Below are 14,123 nucleotides of genomic sequence, written 5' to 3' on the forward strand. Positions count from 1 at the left end.
AACCTTTCTGCTAAGTACTAAATTGCATCGACTTTCCAAACCCAAAAAATTGATCAATACCATCAAAATATCAAGTGATTGAGAATTTGAGATCCTTCCAATTCAACTAAAAAATTACGCTCATGCCTATAAGTAATTTAAATTGATAGCAAATCAACCATGGTGGATATAATGGAATTGTTGTAGTACAAAAATCAGCAGGGGTATATAATTCAGAATTTCGGTTATTATATATCCTACAATCAAAATATCAAATTGATATTAAGCAACCCAAAACTAAGAACAAAAAAGGGGTGGAAATAATCAAATTGACATATTTGTATGATCTCCATAATAAGTAAGGAGGAGAGAGAAAGGCCTGAAATCTGGGGTCATTATCGGCAGGATAAGGTGGAGGCGCCATTACTCGCCGACCTTAAAGCATCAAATTAGACTTTAATAAACTAGGAGGAGAGAGAAAGTGAAGTAAGTTCATAAGATGGAGGAAGAGGAGTCGGGATCGAGTCACCAATTCCGTCGTTCAACCAGTAGTGTACTACTCTACTGTATAGATGGGAAGGAAGAGAAAAGTAAAACTAGAGGAAGAAGAAAACAAAAAAAAACAAAAAACAAATTAATTTTCTATTAAAAATTTGCAACAAATGGCTACATGACACGTGTACATGTTACCTGCTATATCAGGTTGGTGACCGGTTAGGGGCAATGAAAGTTAATGGGGTGCAAAGGTTAGATTATTAGATAATAATCGAAAGGTTGGATTATTAACGGAAAATCGTCAAAAGGTTGGATTATTTAAAACAATTTTTCCAAGCAGAAAAAGGATAACTTGTCTTCTTCTCTTTATTCCAATGAGGCAATAAAGTCTTGTCTTGTACAATGCCTGTATTCCACTAGGCTGTTGAACAATTCAACAACCGTGGTCCGTGAGTATACTTTACTGACCTTTGGAGATCATGAATTTGAATACGGAGTATTACTTGGGCGGCATCTTGATTGCGCATTTTATGGGGGATAATTAAGCACTTAGAAGAGTGTTACTCTAAACCTCAGAGTATCAGCACATGATGATCGAAATGAATAAAGAATAAACTTATTTTTAAAACAAATATACCCCTTTTCCAAAATGAATTCGATTTAATATCCTAATTTGCATTAAAATAAAATGTTATATGCAGTATATTCTTGATGAATTTGTCATTTATTCAATTTAGTCTTATAAATTCGGGTTGTGTTCATTTCATATGGTGCTTATAAACATATTCATTTCGATCACCATGCGCATTTTCTCTCGGCAACACCATTTATTTAACTACTACCGGTAAAGTTTTTGATTCCTGTTTTCCTTCCCTTCTACTCCGTAATTTGGACATCAAGCTGGTTTTTAAACAAGATATTAAGTAGATACTTTTATACACATCATTAGGTATCTAGGTGGTACAAATACGGGTTAGACAGGGTCTTCTTTTACTCTTCTGCTTCTATAGGAATTCCACGGTAGAATTGTCTTCTCTGTCCATATCTTTTGATGGATAATCTGTTGACTGAGAAAAAATGCTGAAACCGTGGTTGTTATGTACTTCTATAATCATTATCGTTAGTATATTAAGTAAAATAATTAGAGCTGTCTAGGAATAATATTTGTGTCTTCTTCAAATAGTTACAGCTGAGTACATAATAACAAAAAAGACACAGTTATAAAGTTATGCAGCACCTGTGTTACTTCGACACTCCTCTTTTGGGCTCATACCCGTGTCGACCCGACACGACACTGATCCGGGTATGGAATCCGTACCGGATCCTTGGTCGGTCAGTCAGACATGGCTTGTCAGCCCCTGCTTTAAGAAAATATCCAATCTAGTTTTAATTAACCCTAGATGTGTTAATTAGGAATAAAATTCACTTTGTTTTTTGTTTAAAGCATGGGGCTACTTTAAGAAAACTTTTTCAGTTCTTTTTTTCAAAAGAAATTTAATTGTTATTTTCTTTTTCTTTAATTTATTTATTTTTCTAGTAATTTTTTTCCATGTCCCCGTACCCGTGTCTAAAATTAGGACAGGGTCCCCGTGTCTTGAAATTTTAACTTTACCGGGTCCGACACTCGGATCCATACCCGTGTCCGGCACCCGTACCCGAGTCCGAGTAACATAGTGCAGCACACTTTGTAAATGGCTGCATTTTAATCTCTTACTGAAGCACACCCAGCTTTAAACACCAACACCTTGATTTCTTACTGAATATATCTAGCTTATAACCCTTCACCCATGCGTAGCACCTTAATGCTTAAAATTCATACCTCTTTTTCTTGATCATTTACTAGAATACATCTCTTTTGTTCATAATGTCTCTTTGTTTTCCCAGCTTCTTCTTTTTCTTCTTATATGTGCTGTTATTTTCCTTTTCTATACCTCATTGTAGCGCGAGTGATTGCTTAGCAGGTGGCTCTAAGATCAGTGATGGTAGTAGCCAAAGCACCTTAATATCTCCAGGCAAAGTATTTGAGCTTGGATTTTTTACTCCTGATGAGAGCTTCAACAACAACAGGTATTTGGGCATATGGTATTACAGCTCCAATCCAAAGATATTCGTATGGGTTGCTAACAGAGATAAGCCTCTTTTGGCATCCAAAAGTTACCTCATAGTAAAAGATGGCAAGGCCGAGGTTTTTGATATACATGGTTCAAGTTACTGGACAATCGGTTCTGCTGTATCTGTAAATTCAACAAAACTGTGTTTAACTGATCATGGGAACTTAATTTTATCAAGAGATCAAGGAGTAAGGCCAATATGGCAAAGCTTTGATCACCCAACTGACACGATTCTTCCAGGGATGATGTTAAAGGGAAGCTTAAATTTGACATCTTGGCAAAATCGCAGCGATCCAGCAATAGGGAACTCTCTTTTGCTGCTACAACCAGGAAACAATCCTAAAATGGTTATAAACGAAAAAGGATATCCACAGTATTGGGATAGCGGAGCTGACCCTTCTGCTAAGATTCCACCAGTGTTGTCTGAATTATTGAACAGCAATACTTCTCTTCTTAACAATACAAGATTAGTGATAAACTTCACTGGACAGATTCAGTTATGGAAAAGGGAAAGGGAAAGCGAAAGCGGAAGTAGTTGGTCTCTTGATTGGTGGGAGCCTAAAGATAGGTGTAGCTTTGATACTGTGTGTGGAAACTTTGGCAGTTGCAATAGTAATAGCGGATTGCCTTGCAAGTGCTTGCCAGGGTTTAGGCCTAGTTTACCATCGGAGTGGAATTTAGGATGCTTTACTGGTGGGTGTGTGACAGAATTTGGAACTCCTTCTCAGAGGATAAATAGTTGGAATGATACATTCTTGAAATTGCCTATGATGAAAGTGGGAGAAACAGATTGTACTGCATCTACAGAACAAGACTGTAAGGCTCGATGCCTTAACGACATTACTTGTGTTGCTTACTCTGTTGGTATTGGAAATTGCAGAGGAACGGGCTCTTCTACTGAGAAGAGGTGCTTAATGTGGGCTAATCAACTTCCACGTTTACAGGAGGAGTACTCTCAAGGGCTTACCCTCTTTCTCCGCACACCATCTTCAGGCATAGGTATGTTTACTCTCTACTGGTGCTGCTTGAATTTTGTAGCAAATTGCAATCTTAATTAGTGGTGACACCATGGTTATTAAAATCTCGATTAAAATCTTAGAATCTTACGATTCTACGATTCTACGATTCAAATATGGTCTTACGATTCGATTTGCGATTCTACGTGATTCTACACTTTTTTCTTGACTAGCGAAAATCTATTAAATTTGGATCATGCGGAAATCTATTAATAGGTAAATATTGTTAATTATTGCTTATTTAGCTAGTAAACAACTATATATTTTAATTATTAAGTTTTTCACCTATAATATAAGCACTACCAATGAAGTTTGAGAATAAAATCTTGATTACACTGATTCTACGATTCAATTTTACGATTCGATTCTAAGAGTCATTTCTGATTCAAAGTAGAATCCCGATTTTGATAACCTTGGGTGACACAAGCTAATGTGATATTAAGCTATTACATGAAGAAAAAGATAGGGTTCTTGATAATATTTTATTTTATGATTGTGGTATGTAAAGCATGAAAAAAGTACTTGAAACTGTTATTTGATGTTGAAACTCCTTGCTTATAAGTTATTCATTTTAATGGCAGAATCAACTAAAAGAGACTGCAAACCTTGTGGAGCTTATGTTATCCCTTATCCCCTAAGTACTGGTGGAGCGAGTTGTGGTGATTCCTTGTACTCCAAACTTCACTGCAATTCAGAGACAGGGCAGGTTAACTTCTCAACTCCCACAGGCACCTTCAGAGTCACCTTAATTAATCCAGATGCAAAACAATTTACCATCCAAGTCATGCGTGCAAACAGTTGTGACAGTGAATATATAGAATCGTTTGTACTTCCATCCAAGAATTCGGTGCCATTCTTTTTAAGAAATTGCACTGTTTTTAAGGATTACCCGTTGATTCAACTCGGACAGCCTTTTATTGAAGTTGACATAGGATGGAAACCACCATCAGAGCCCACTTGTAGTGTGTATTCAGATTGTGTTTCTTGGCCCGATACTACTTGCAAAGGCTCGAAAGGGGGTACACGGAGGTGTATATGTAGATCAAATTTTCGTTGGGATGGGTCGAAGCTGAAATGTACCAGAGGTGAGATGCTAATGACTTTTACTGATTTCAATCCTTCAACTGATTTTTATTTAAACAAGTAAACAAGTTTCAAGTTTGAGCATTTCTTTTATGTTATAGAAAAGATCAGTGTTATTAATACAATGTTTCATTTTTGTCTCGAAATAGTCCCTTTTCCTGTCAAAGCTGTGGCTCCTTGCATAGCTGTTGCATTGGCGATTATTTTACTCTCTGGCGCATTCTTTGTTTACCGTAAGCGTGAAAGGAGGATTGCTGAAAAGCAAGGTATGTAGGTTCCGTTTACTCTACATGTTATTCGGACTCTTCATTTCATCTCAAATAGGACACTTCATTTTGGGCCAAAATCATGAAAAATATGACACTTGAACACGTACTCGTGTCTGACATGAGTACCAATACAATCAGTAATCAATTTTAAAATGCATGTCTTCTGCACTTCATTGCTGCATACCATTATACTGTTAATGTTGAGTAATGGCAACAATATTACAGGCTCACTTAAGTTCAAGGGAGATGATACTGAAGGCGTAGATGTCCCTTTTTACAGTTGGGGGAGCATACTATCTGCTACGAACAATTTTGCTGACACAAATAAGCTTGGTACCGGCGGATTTGGTTCTGTTTATATGGTAAAAAGAAGTTCTTGATTTTATGAAGTTTATTTTTTTTTTGGAAAAACAGTCAAGTGTATCTTATCTTTTTACCGAGTTTGTTAAGGCTCTGCACTATCGTTATGCATTCAGGGAAAACTTCCAGATGGAAAGGAAATTGCTGTTAAGAGGCTCTCAAGTTTATCAATGCAAGGTGTTGCAGAATTTAGGACCGAGGTTGTGCTGATTGCCAGACTTCAGCATCGGAATCTTGTTAGACTTCTGGGATATTGTGTGAAAGCAGATGAGAACATTTTAGTTTATGAATACATGCCTTATGGAAGCCTGGACTCGTGTTTATTTGGTTAGTCTCCAATTCTTGAAATTATATCCTGTCTATGTACAAGATTTAAGTACTTTTCTTTTATATTGAAACTTGTGTTTAATGTTTTTGCAAGATCAAACATTTTCTGTCTACTTGGACTGGGAGAAACGTTTTGACATCATCTTTGGAATAGCTAGAGGCCTTGTTTATCTCCACCAAGACTCGAGGCTTAGAATTATTCATCGAGACCTAAAACCAAGCAACATTTTACTTGATGCGGAGCTCAATCCAAAAATTTCGGACTTTGGTATAGCAAGAATTGTTGGAGGGGAAGAAACAGAGGCAAGCACTAACAAGGTTGTCGGAACATAGTAAGTAGGAATTGTTCAAACAACCAAACTATATTATATACCAGAGTGTATATAATAAAATTTTAACGCAAATATTGTTGTTGGCTTGTTGCAGTGGTTATATGTCTCCGGAGTATGCATATGAAGGGTTCTTTTCATTTAAGTCGGATGTTTTCAGCTTTGGCGTGGTTGTACTGGAGACTATAAGTGGCAGAAGAAATGCAAGAACAACTGTGTTTGAGCAAGGGCTGAGTCTGCTTGGACATGTATGTATCATTCTTCTAATATTGTTAAGTGACTGATGTCTTCATGATATATTTACCTAAAATCAGCACCAATGGTACTGTTCACAACCCAACACTAGAAAGAGTATTGGATTTAGACTTTAATCATTAACTAGTTATTGGTCCGGGTGATGCTCGTAGATAATATGATATTAATAATTTTAAGCAGAAGTAACTATTGAAATATTAAAAATTTAGATGAATTATTGGAGATATAATAGTTTTGTGATAAATATAAAGTAATTTTAGTAATTGGTGTGTACATATATTTAGTCGTTGTTAAGATTCATTTTAGTCTTTGTCTTGTAGTTTTTGGATGCAATATTAAAGTTCGGGCTGATATAATTAAGATAAAAATTATGTGGCTTAGATGGTAATTTGTTCACATTATTAGTGAGAGTCCATGAGTTCAAATCTTGTTATAGAATATTTTTAAAAGTGAATGGATAATTGGAATTAGCTAAAAGTACATTGCGTGTTTATGTGGTGGCATGTCATGTTGAGAAAAAGGCGACACATGACGGTATGACATGTCTTGCCTTTGAGTTTTAATAATATCATAAATTCTTAGTTATACATCATTGATCACCCTACTTAGACTTTATTATTCTGTTGTTTAGGCATGGAGATTATGGACTGAAGATAGGGGACTGGAATTCATAGATCCAACACTCAAAGAATCATGCAATCCCATCGAAGTGTTGAAGTGCATTTATGTCGGGTTATTATGTGTACAAGATGACCCTGTTGATCGCCCCACCATGTCAACCGTGGTCCTCATGCTGAGCAGCAGTGAAAGTACTGAAAGTCATTCATTTCCGAAAAAACCAGCTTTCTTTACTAGAACATTCTCAAGTGAGACTGCCTCATCTTCCAGTCTAGGTGGTTCGAGCTTTTTTAGTAATATGATCACTGTATCTACTGTAGGCCGATAGATGGCATTTTAGGCATCTGCTATATATTCATTTTGTTGGTTCTTTCTGAAACTGTAATTGTATATACCTAAAAGGTCTTTGGCCTTTTTCTTTTGGATTTTATTTCAGTTCCATTCAATTCAGTTCAGCTCCATTCTATTCAGTTCAGCTCAGCTCAGCTTCATTCAGTTCATCCAAATAAAGCTCAGAAGAACATAGTCTTTGCCAGGGTGATGGTTGAATCTTTTGACATGCATTGTTATGCGTTGCTGTGAAACAGGCAGGTTCCAGTGTTCTACTAATAATAACAAAAAAGACAAGTTCTTGATCGTTGCGCAACGTGCTATTGCCCATTCCCTCCGGTAAGTTGAATTTGCAAGAATGCTTTGGAGTATCATAAAAGGAAAAGTATGACAGTTTCCTGTTTCTTCATTTGATTTTTGTTAATTTGAACTGGTTTTTATTTATTAAAGCTATTTTTTACAATTTACTTTGCTTACCAATGTAATCCCACAGATCTTATAAACACATGATCATTGAACCCATCAATGTTTTTGGAGAATGGTTGTTGGCGATAAAATGCTCAAGTGTATCAACTTGCCTATCCATTTTAAACTCTTGAGCAGAAATACATACTATGAGCTCCACCTGTTCGATGAAATGTCTGAGAGAGATGACTATATGTTGAATGGCCATTCAGAAAGGTCTTACTTTGTCTGAAGAATGTGATAAACCAGCAGCATAGTGTTAGTAAGTGGTCTAAATTTTACTTCTTAGTAGTTAGTACTCGTAATACTTACACTGTTCTAGTGCAATACCCCTTGTAAAGAGTATGAAATATGAATTGCTTTCAAATCATGCAGACAGTCTCACTTCTTAGCTAAATTGTTTGGCTCTGTTGTTATGCTTTCTAGTTGATGATTCAATAAATCTAATTCTAGTATTAATGATTTTAAGTCTAGTAAAAATGTTAAATAACAAATACAAATACTTTTTTGTTGTATGACATGACAGAGAATGACTTTCTGTGCTTGACTGCTTGCAAATTTGTGTTTTGCAAGTGCTGTGTTATTGAGTTCCAGCTATTGCATAATTGGTGTTATATAGGTAAATACTCGAGTCAGCTATAAATGGCAAATTTTCGAAACCCTACCATTTATCATTTACTGGCCTTATTCACTTTTCTTCCAATGAGGCAACTAAATCCAAGTCTAATTACAATGTGTTCTCCTGTACTAGCTTTTGATCAATAATTCAATGATGCGACAAATTTGACATTTGTGGTCCAGAAAAAATCTCCAATCCATATCGTGTGTACTTTTCCTTGTAAATCAAATTTATATTGTGGGTCTCATTGCTGAAACTTTGACAATTCTCAGCTTGTTTTGTGATGACCAATGAACTAGAACTTCTTTAGTGAAATGATATTTGTGGTTTTCGTTAACCGATTTAATTAGCATAGCAAAAAAAATACAGCTTTCCAATTTGATTACTGCTTTTATTCTTAGTGAAGCATTGTGCTTTGCTGCTTTTTCTCATGCAGATTGCCATTAAGTCAATAATGTGGCTCTGTTATTCCATTTTCTTAATCTTCTTGTTTTCCTTTCCCATACTGCATTGCAGCGCTAGTGACTGCTTAGAAGAAGGTTCTGTTGTGACTGATGATACCAGCAACAATACTCTAGTATCACCTGGTAAAGTGTTTGAACTCGGGTTCTTCACTCCTGATGGGAACACGGATAACAGAAGGTATTTGGGTATATGGTATTTTAATCCGCCCAATCCAAAGATAATCGTGTGGGTTGCTAATAGAGATAAACCCCTGTTGGAATCCAATGGCTCCTTTGTATTTGAACATCGTAAAGTCAAGTTATTTGATGGAGAAGGTCTGGTGTACTGGTCAACCGATGATTTTCCATCTGGTCGAGTACAGTCCACGGGCCCTAAAAACCCAGCTCTTACCTTCAACAGTTCTAAATACGCGGTTCCTGCGGGCCGGTACGGGTATTATTCAAATCGGCCCTTTCTAATAAATGGAACAAGAAGAGTATGTGACATGAACACATGTAGAAGAAGTCCTGCTCGACTATGTTTGAGGGATAATGGAAACTTGGTTCTAAGTGATTTAGACCAAGGCAATCAAGTCTTGTGGCAAAGTTTCGCACACCCAACTGATACATTTCTTCCAGGAATGAGTTTAGATGGAAGCTTACTTCTGTCATCATCAAACTTAAATCTGACATCTTGGCAAAACCACAACCACCCAGAGAAAGGAAATTTCACGCTTTTGCTACAACTTGGTACGGTTAATAATTGGGTTATTGTTGAAGGTCGACATTCACATTATTGGGAGAGTAAAACAAATCCTTTTGACAAGAATGCATCAGCATTGTCTGGAATTTTGGAGCTTGGTGATAATTCCTTTCTTCAGAAGAACAATACACTAATACGACTAGTGATGAGCTTCACGGGACAGGTTCAGTTTTGGAATTGGGAAAGTGATCAAAGAAGCTGGTCTTTGAAATGGTCAGAGCCAAAGGATGTTTGTAGTTTGTACAATAAGTGTGGAGTTTTTAGTACTTGCAATAGTAATAACGCGGTGGTGTGCAAGTGTTTGCCGGGTTTTAAGCCTAGTGCACAGTGGAATTCTGGAGACACTTCTGGAGGCTGTTCTCCAATATCATCTCCAAGTAATAGGAATGACAGTTCAAGTGATATTTTCTTGCCATTGCCAATGATGACAGTGGGAAACGGGACTTGTACTATTTCTGCTGAAGTAAACTGCACAGCAGAATGCCTTAATGATCCTGCTTGTGTAGCGTACTCTTTTGGTCTTGATTGCTCGGGAGCAGGCACTTCAACTGATGAGAAGAGATGCTTATTATGGAGTAATGTACTTAATTACTTGCAGGAGGAGTCTCCTGACGGAATAACTATTTATCTCCGCACAACACGTTCTGATATAGGTACTTTCTCTAATGCTTTTAAATGACTTACTGCATATCCAGGAGAATTGACTCGCTTCTAATATTTTCATAAACAATTGTCTCACATATAAATCACAAGTAGTAGGAAATCATTGTGGGATCCAGGGAGTAAGTCTTTGTTCTGTTCACCTTATTTCCACTTATTTCAGGAAAAATAAGTCCAGTAAAGTTGTTCAAGTCCAAGTACAATTTATAACTAAAGTAAGTTTTGATAAGTTTTGATAAGTTTTAATAAGTTCAGATAAGATAACTGAAAATCAGGTGAATGGAATGCACCCTAAATAGGGTAGGGTTATGGATTATGGATAACATATTCCCTCACAAGTTATTTAATTAATTCTAAATGTTGGAAGACGGGCTCTCTTTTGGAATAAGTAAAGGTCTTGTGTTCATACTGCAGGCCTGGTAAGTGTGTGTGTAGCCGTTGAGATGCACCACATAGCTACTATGAATGTTTCAGATTGACTTGACTGTGGAAATAAGGTTACTTGGATTGAGCTCAATTGTGATCTTCGTGAAAGCAATAGTCAAAACTGTGATACAACATTGTGATTAGTGACAAACTTTTGCTGACATGAATTCCATTCCCTGATGCAGAATCGAAATCAAGAGTATGCAAGCCTTGTGGAACTTACATTATTCCCTACCCCCTTAGCACTGCTACAAATTGTGGGGATCCCTCATACTTCAATTTCAAATGCAATGAAACAACAGGCCAGATTTATTTCTCAACTGGAATTCTCACATATAAAGTCACTTCATTTGATCCTGTTGCAAAAAAATTTACCATCCAAATTGGACAAGGAAATAGTTGTGATGAAAAATCATTTGTTCTATCTCCAAAGGATTCCTTGCAATACAAAAGTTACTGCAAGGTTGTTAAGGACCAATCTTTTTTAGGACAATCTTTTATTGAAGTTGAAATGGGCTGGAAAGCACCATCAGAACCTGCTTGTAGTGCTCCTTCTGATTGTTATGATTGGCCTCATACTTCTTGTAAAACAAGAGGTGGCAAGATGAGTTGCATTTGTGGTTCAAGATTTCATTGGGATGGAAGAAATTTGAAATGCAATAAAGGTATGCTCTTTAAAACGTCTTGGACACTTCGAGCTTGCTCAAAAAACTCAAGTTTAATACTCGTATTTTGATCTCATTCACTGCTACGTATTATTGACATAGAAGTGAATGTCTTTTCACTGAAGTTTATGTCGTGTATGTTCTTTTTCTCTTAGGCCCCGTTTGTTCTGATGGAAAAACTCTTTCTCGGAAATGATTTTCCCATTTTCCTTTGTTTGTTTTGTTAAGGGTTGAAAACAATTTTCTCTAACGTGGAAAACAACTTTCTCTAGGTGAAAACCAACTTTCCCTTTGAAAAGAAGGAATGCCACATTTTCCACTCTAATCACTTACATTTCATTTTCTTTCCTCTCATTTCCACTTCTATGTTCTTTTTCTTTGTAATTTTTTTTGTGAGAAAACAAACAAAGGAAAACTATTTTCCCTTGATGTTTTCCCTTGAAAATTGTTTTCCATAGAAAATCATTTTCCTTTGAAAATATTTTCCGTTGGAACAAAAGGAGCGTTCGAGAACACATATATTCTGACAAAGTTGTTTTGTCCCACAAAAGTGGTTTTTCTCAAGGTGGTGATTCCTTGCATAGCTGGTGCATTGGCAGTTTTTCTTTTATGCGGAATATACTTTATTTATTGTGTCTGGAAAAGAAGACCTGATGAATTACAAGGTATTTGAACTGTACCATTCACTTCTGCAAATTTACATGTCAAAACTACATATTTGAATAATGTCAAATTGTCAATGATGAGAATTGGTACAGGCTCTGTTGAGTTCAAGGGAGATGATGCTGAAGGCATAGATGTGCCCTTTTTTGATTGGGAAATCATACTTTCTGCTACAAACAACTTTGCAGAAATAAATAAACTTGGAACAGGAGGGTTTGGCTCTGTATACAGGGTAATAATTCTTGATTCAATCCAAAAAAAAAAAACTTTTTAGTCTGCACAAGTTTGACGACCTTTCATTTTGCGGCATTCAGGGAAAGCTTCCAGATGGGCAGGAAATTGCTGTCAAAAGGCTGTCAACTGTATCAGTACAAGGTGTTGAAGAATTCAGGACTGAAGTCAAGTTAATTGCCAAACTTCAGCATCGGAACCTTGTTAGACTTGTCGGGTACTGCATGAAAGCAGATGAGAAGATATTAGTCTATGAATACATGCCCAATGGAAGCCTAGACTCTTGTTTATTTGGTCAGTTTGATGATTGATACCCAAGTTTATGCCTTAATCCTATATATATGCATAAGACTTGTCATTTTAACTTATTACGTATGATATTTTGCAAGAAGATGAAAGGCATTCTGTGTATTTGGACTGGAAACAGCGTTTAGACATCATTTTGGGGATAGCTCGGGGCCTGGTTTATCTTCACCAAGACTCAAGACTTAGAATCATTCATCGAGATCTGAAACCAAGCAACATTTTACTTGATGAAGAACTGAATCCAAAAATTTCAGACTTCGGCATAGCAAGGATTGTTGGAGGGAAGGAAACACAGGCAAGCACTAACAGAGTTGTTGGAACATAGTAAGTAAGAGTATTTCGGTAGTCTAAACATTTTCAGCTTCATCACGTATTTCCCCTATTTGGTGATCTAGTAGTGTGCTAACTCTATCTGTTATTCTGTTGTACTGCAATGCAGCGGATACATGTCTCCAGAGTACGCATCTGATGGGATATTTTCAGTGAAGTCTGATGTTTTCAGCTTTGGTGTGGTAATATTGGAGACCATAAGTGGTAGAAGGAATTCAAAAATCTTTATGTTTGAGCACGGTCTTAGCTTGCTAGGATATGTAAGTATATACATCTTTAGCACTAAAATGACTGATTTATTCAATCATAAGTTCATGATTTATGTTCTAACTCAGTGTTAATTATCTAGGCCTGGAAACTGTGGAATGAAGATAAAGGATTGGAATTGATGGATGCAAAACTCAACGAATCGTGCTTGATTTCAGACGTTCTGAAATGCATTCATATTGGGTTGTTGTGCGTACAAGAAGACCCAAGTGATCGCCCCACAATGTCAACCGTAGTTCACATGTTGAGCGGTGGTGAAAGTGCATCTTTCCCAGTTGCTAAACAACCAGCTTTCATGAACAGGAAACCATTATCAGAGAATGCTTCATCTTCCAGTGCAAAGGATTTGAGTGTGCATGAGGTGATGACGGTATCTACAATAGGCCGGTAACTGCCATTTTCGCGGTAACAGATAGGATTAGGAACACTCCAGATAGTACCACTGTGGGTGAGTGTGAGAATATTGAAGATGCAATAGGTTGAATCAGATTTTTTGATGACTCTTGCATGTCTGAACATTTCTGTATCACCTCTCCCAAAGTTGAGGAGTATTGAATTGTTTGTATATGTCATGATAATCCATAAGATTGGGCATCATAATGTGGACAGACCCACTCTTTAGAGAGAAGAGCTCTCAAAAGAGGAGGATTTCCTCCTAATATTTGTCTGTCTTTCCTTCTCAGCCTCTTACATCCTAAGTTTAGTCGGCCAACGCTGCACCTCTTTAACCCAAGTCGGTGATTTGACTCTGAGACCACTATGAAGATCTTCTATTCAACGTCGATCGATCAGCTGGACTCGGGTCGAGTTAAACTTCCTAGTTACTATGTCACCTTGTATTAGCTCCCTTGAGAAGCTTTGTATCTCTAGCTTCCTTGAGAAGTTTTAGTTAGTTGTGTTATTTTCTTTCTTCTTCTTTTATTTTTAATTTTTTTTTCATGCTTTTTTTTCATCTATTAGCCTTTCCCTGAGATAGGGTGGCTTTTAAATTCTTTGGTCTTTTCTTGAAATAGGGAGACCTTAGAACCGTGTATCTTTCCTTATATAAAAAAAAAGGATTGGGCATCATTATTCCTTTTCTTGTAGTTCAATCATATGTTTCAATCAGTGCTT

At 36.7% G+C, this 14,123-nt stretch overlaps 1 protein-coding gene across 1 annotated transcript; it reads left to right on the top strand.

Moving 5' to 3' along the window:
- Positions 1-826: 826 nt before the first annotated feature.
- LOC110797025 (uncharacterized) lies at positions 827-14,095 on the top strand. Its single transcript, XM_056829315.1, has 17 exons — positions 827-3,584; positions 4,183-4,686; positions 4,834-4,950; positions 5,179-5,315; positions 5,430-5,640; positions 5,735-5,972; positions 6,067-6,217; positions 6,856-7,162; positions 7,430-7,511; positions 8,638-10,115; positions 10,734-11,213; positions 11,765-11,878; positions 11,972-12,108; positions 12,191-12,401; positions 12,500-12,737; positions 12,853-13,003; positions 13,093-14,095. Exons 1-17 carry the CDS (start codon positions 2,339-2,341, stop codon positions 13,399-13,401), a joined length of 6,111 nt encoding a protein of 2,036 aa, XP_056685293.1. The 5' UTR covers positions 827-2,338; the 3' UTR covers positions 13,402-14,095.
- Positions 14,096-14,123: the final 28 nt, after the last annotated feature.

The sequence above is a fragment of the Spinacia oleracea genome, chromosome 5 (genome assembly GCF_020520425.1).
Source record: "Spinacia oleracea cultivar Varoflay chromosome 5, BTI_SOV_V1, whole genome shotgun sequence".
NCBI lineage: Eukaryota > Viridiplantae > Streptophyta > Magnoliopsida > Caryophyllales > Amaranthaceae > Spinacia > Spinacia oleracea.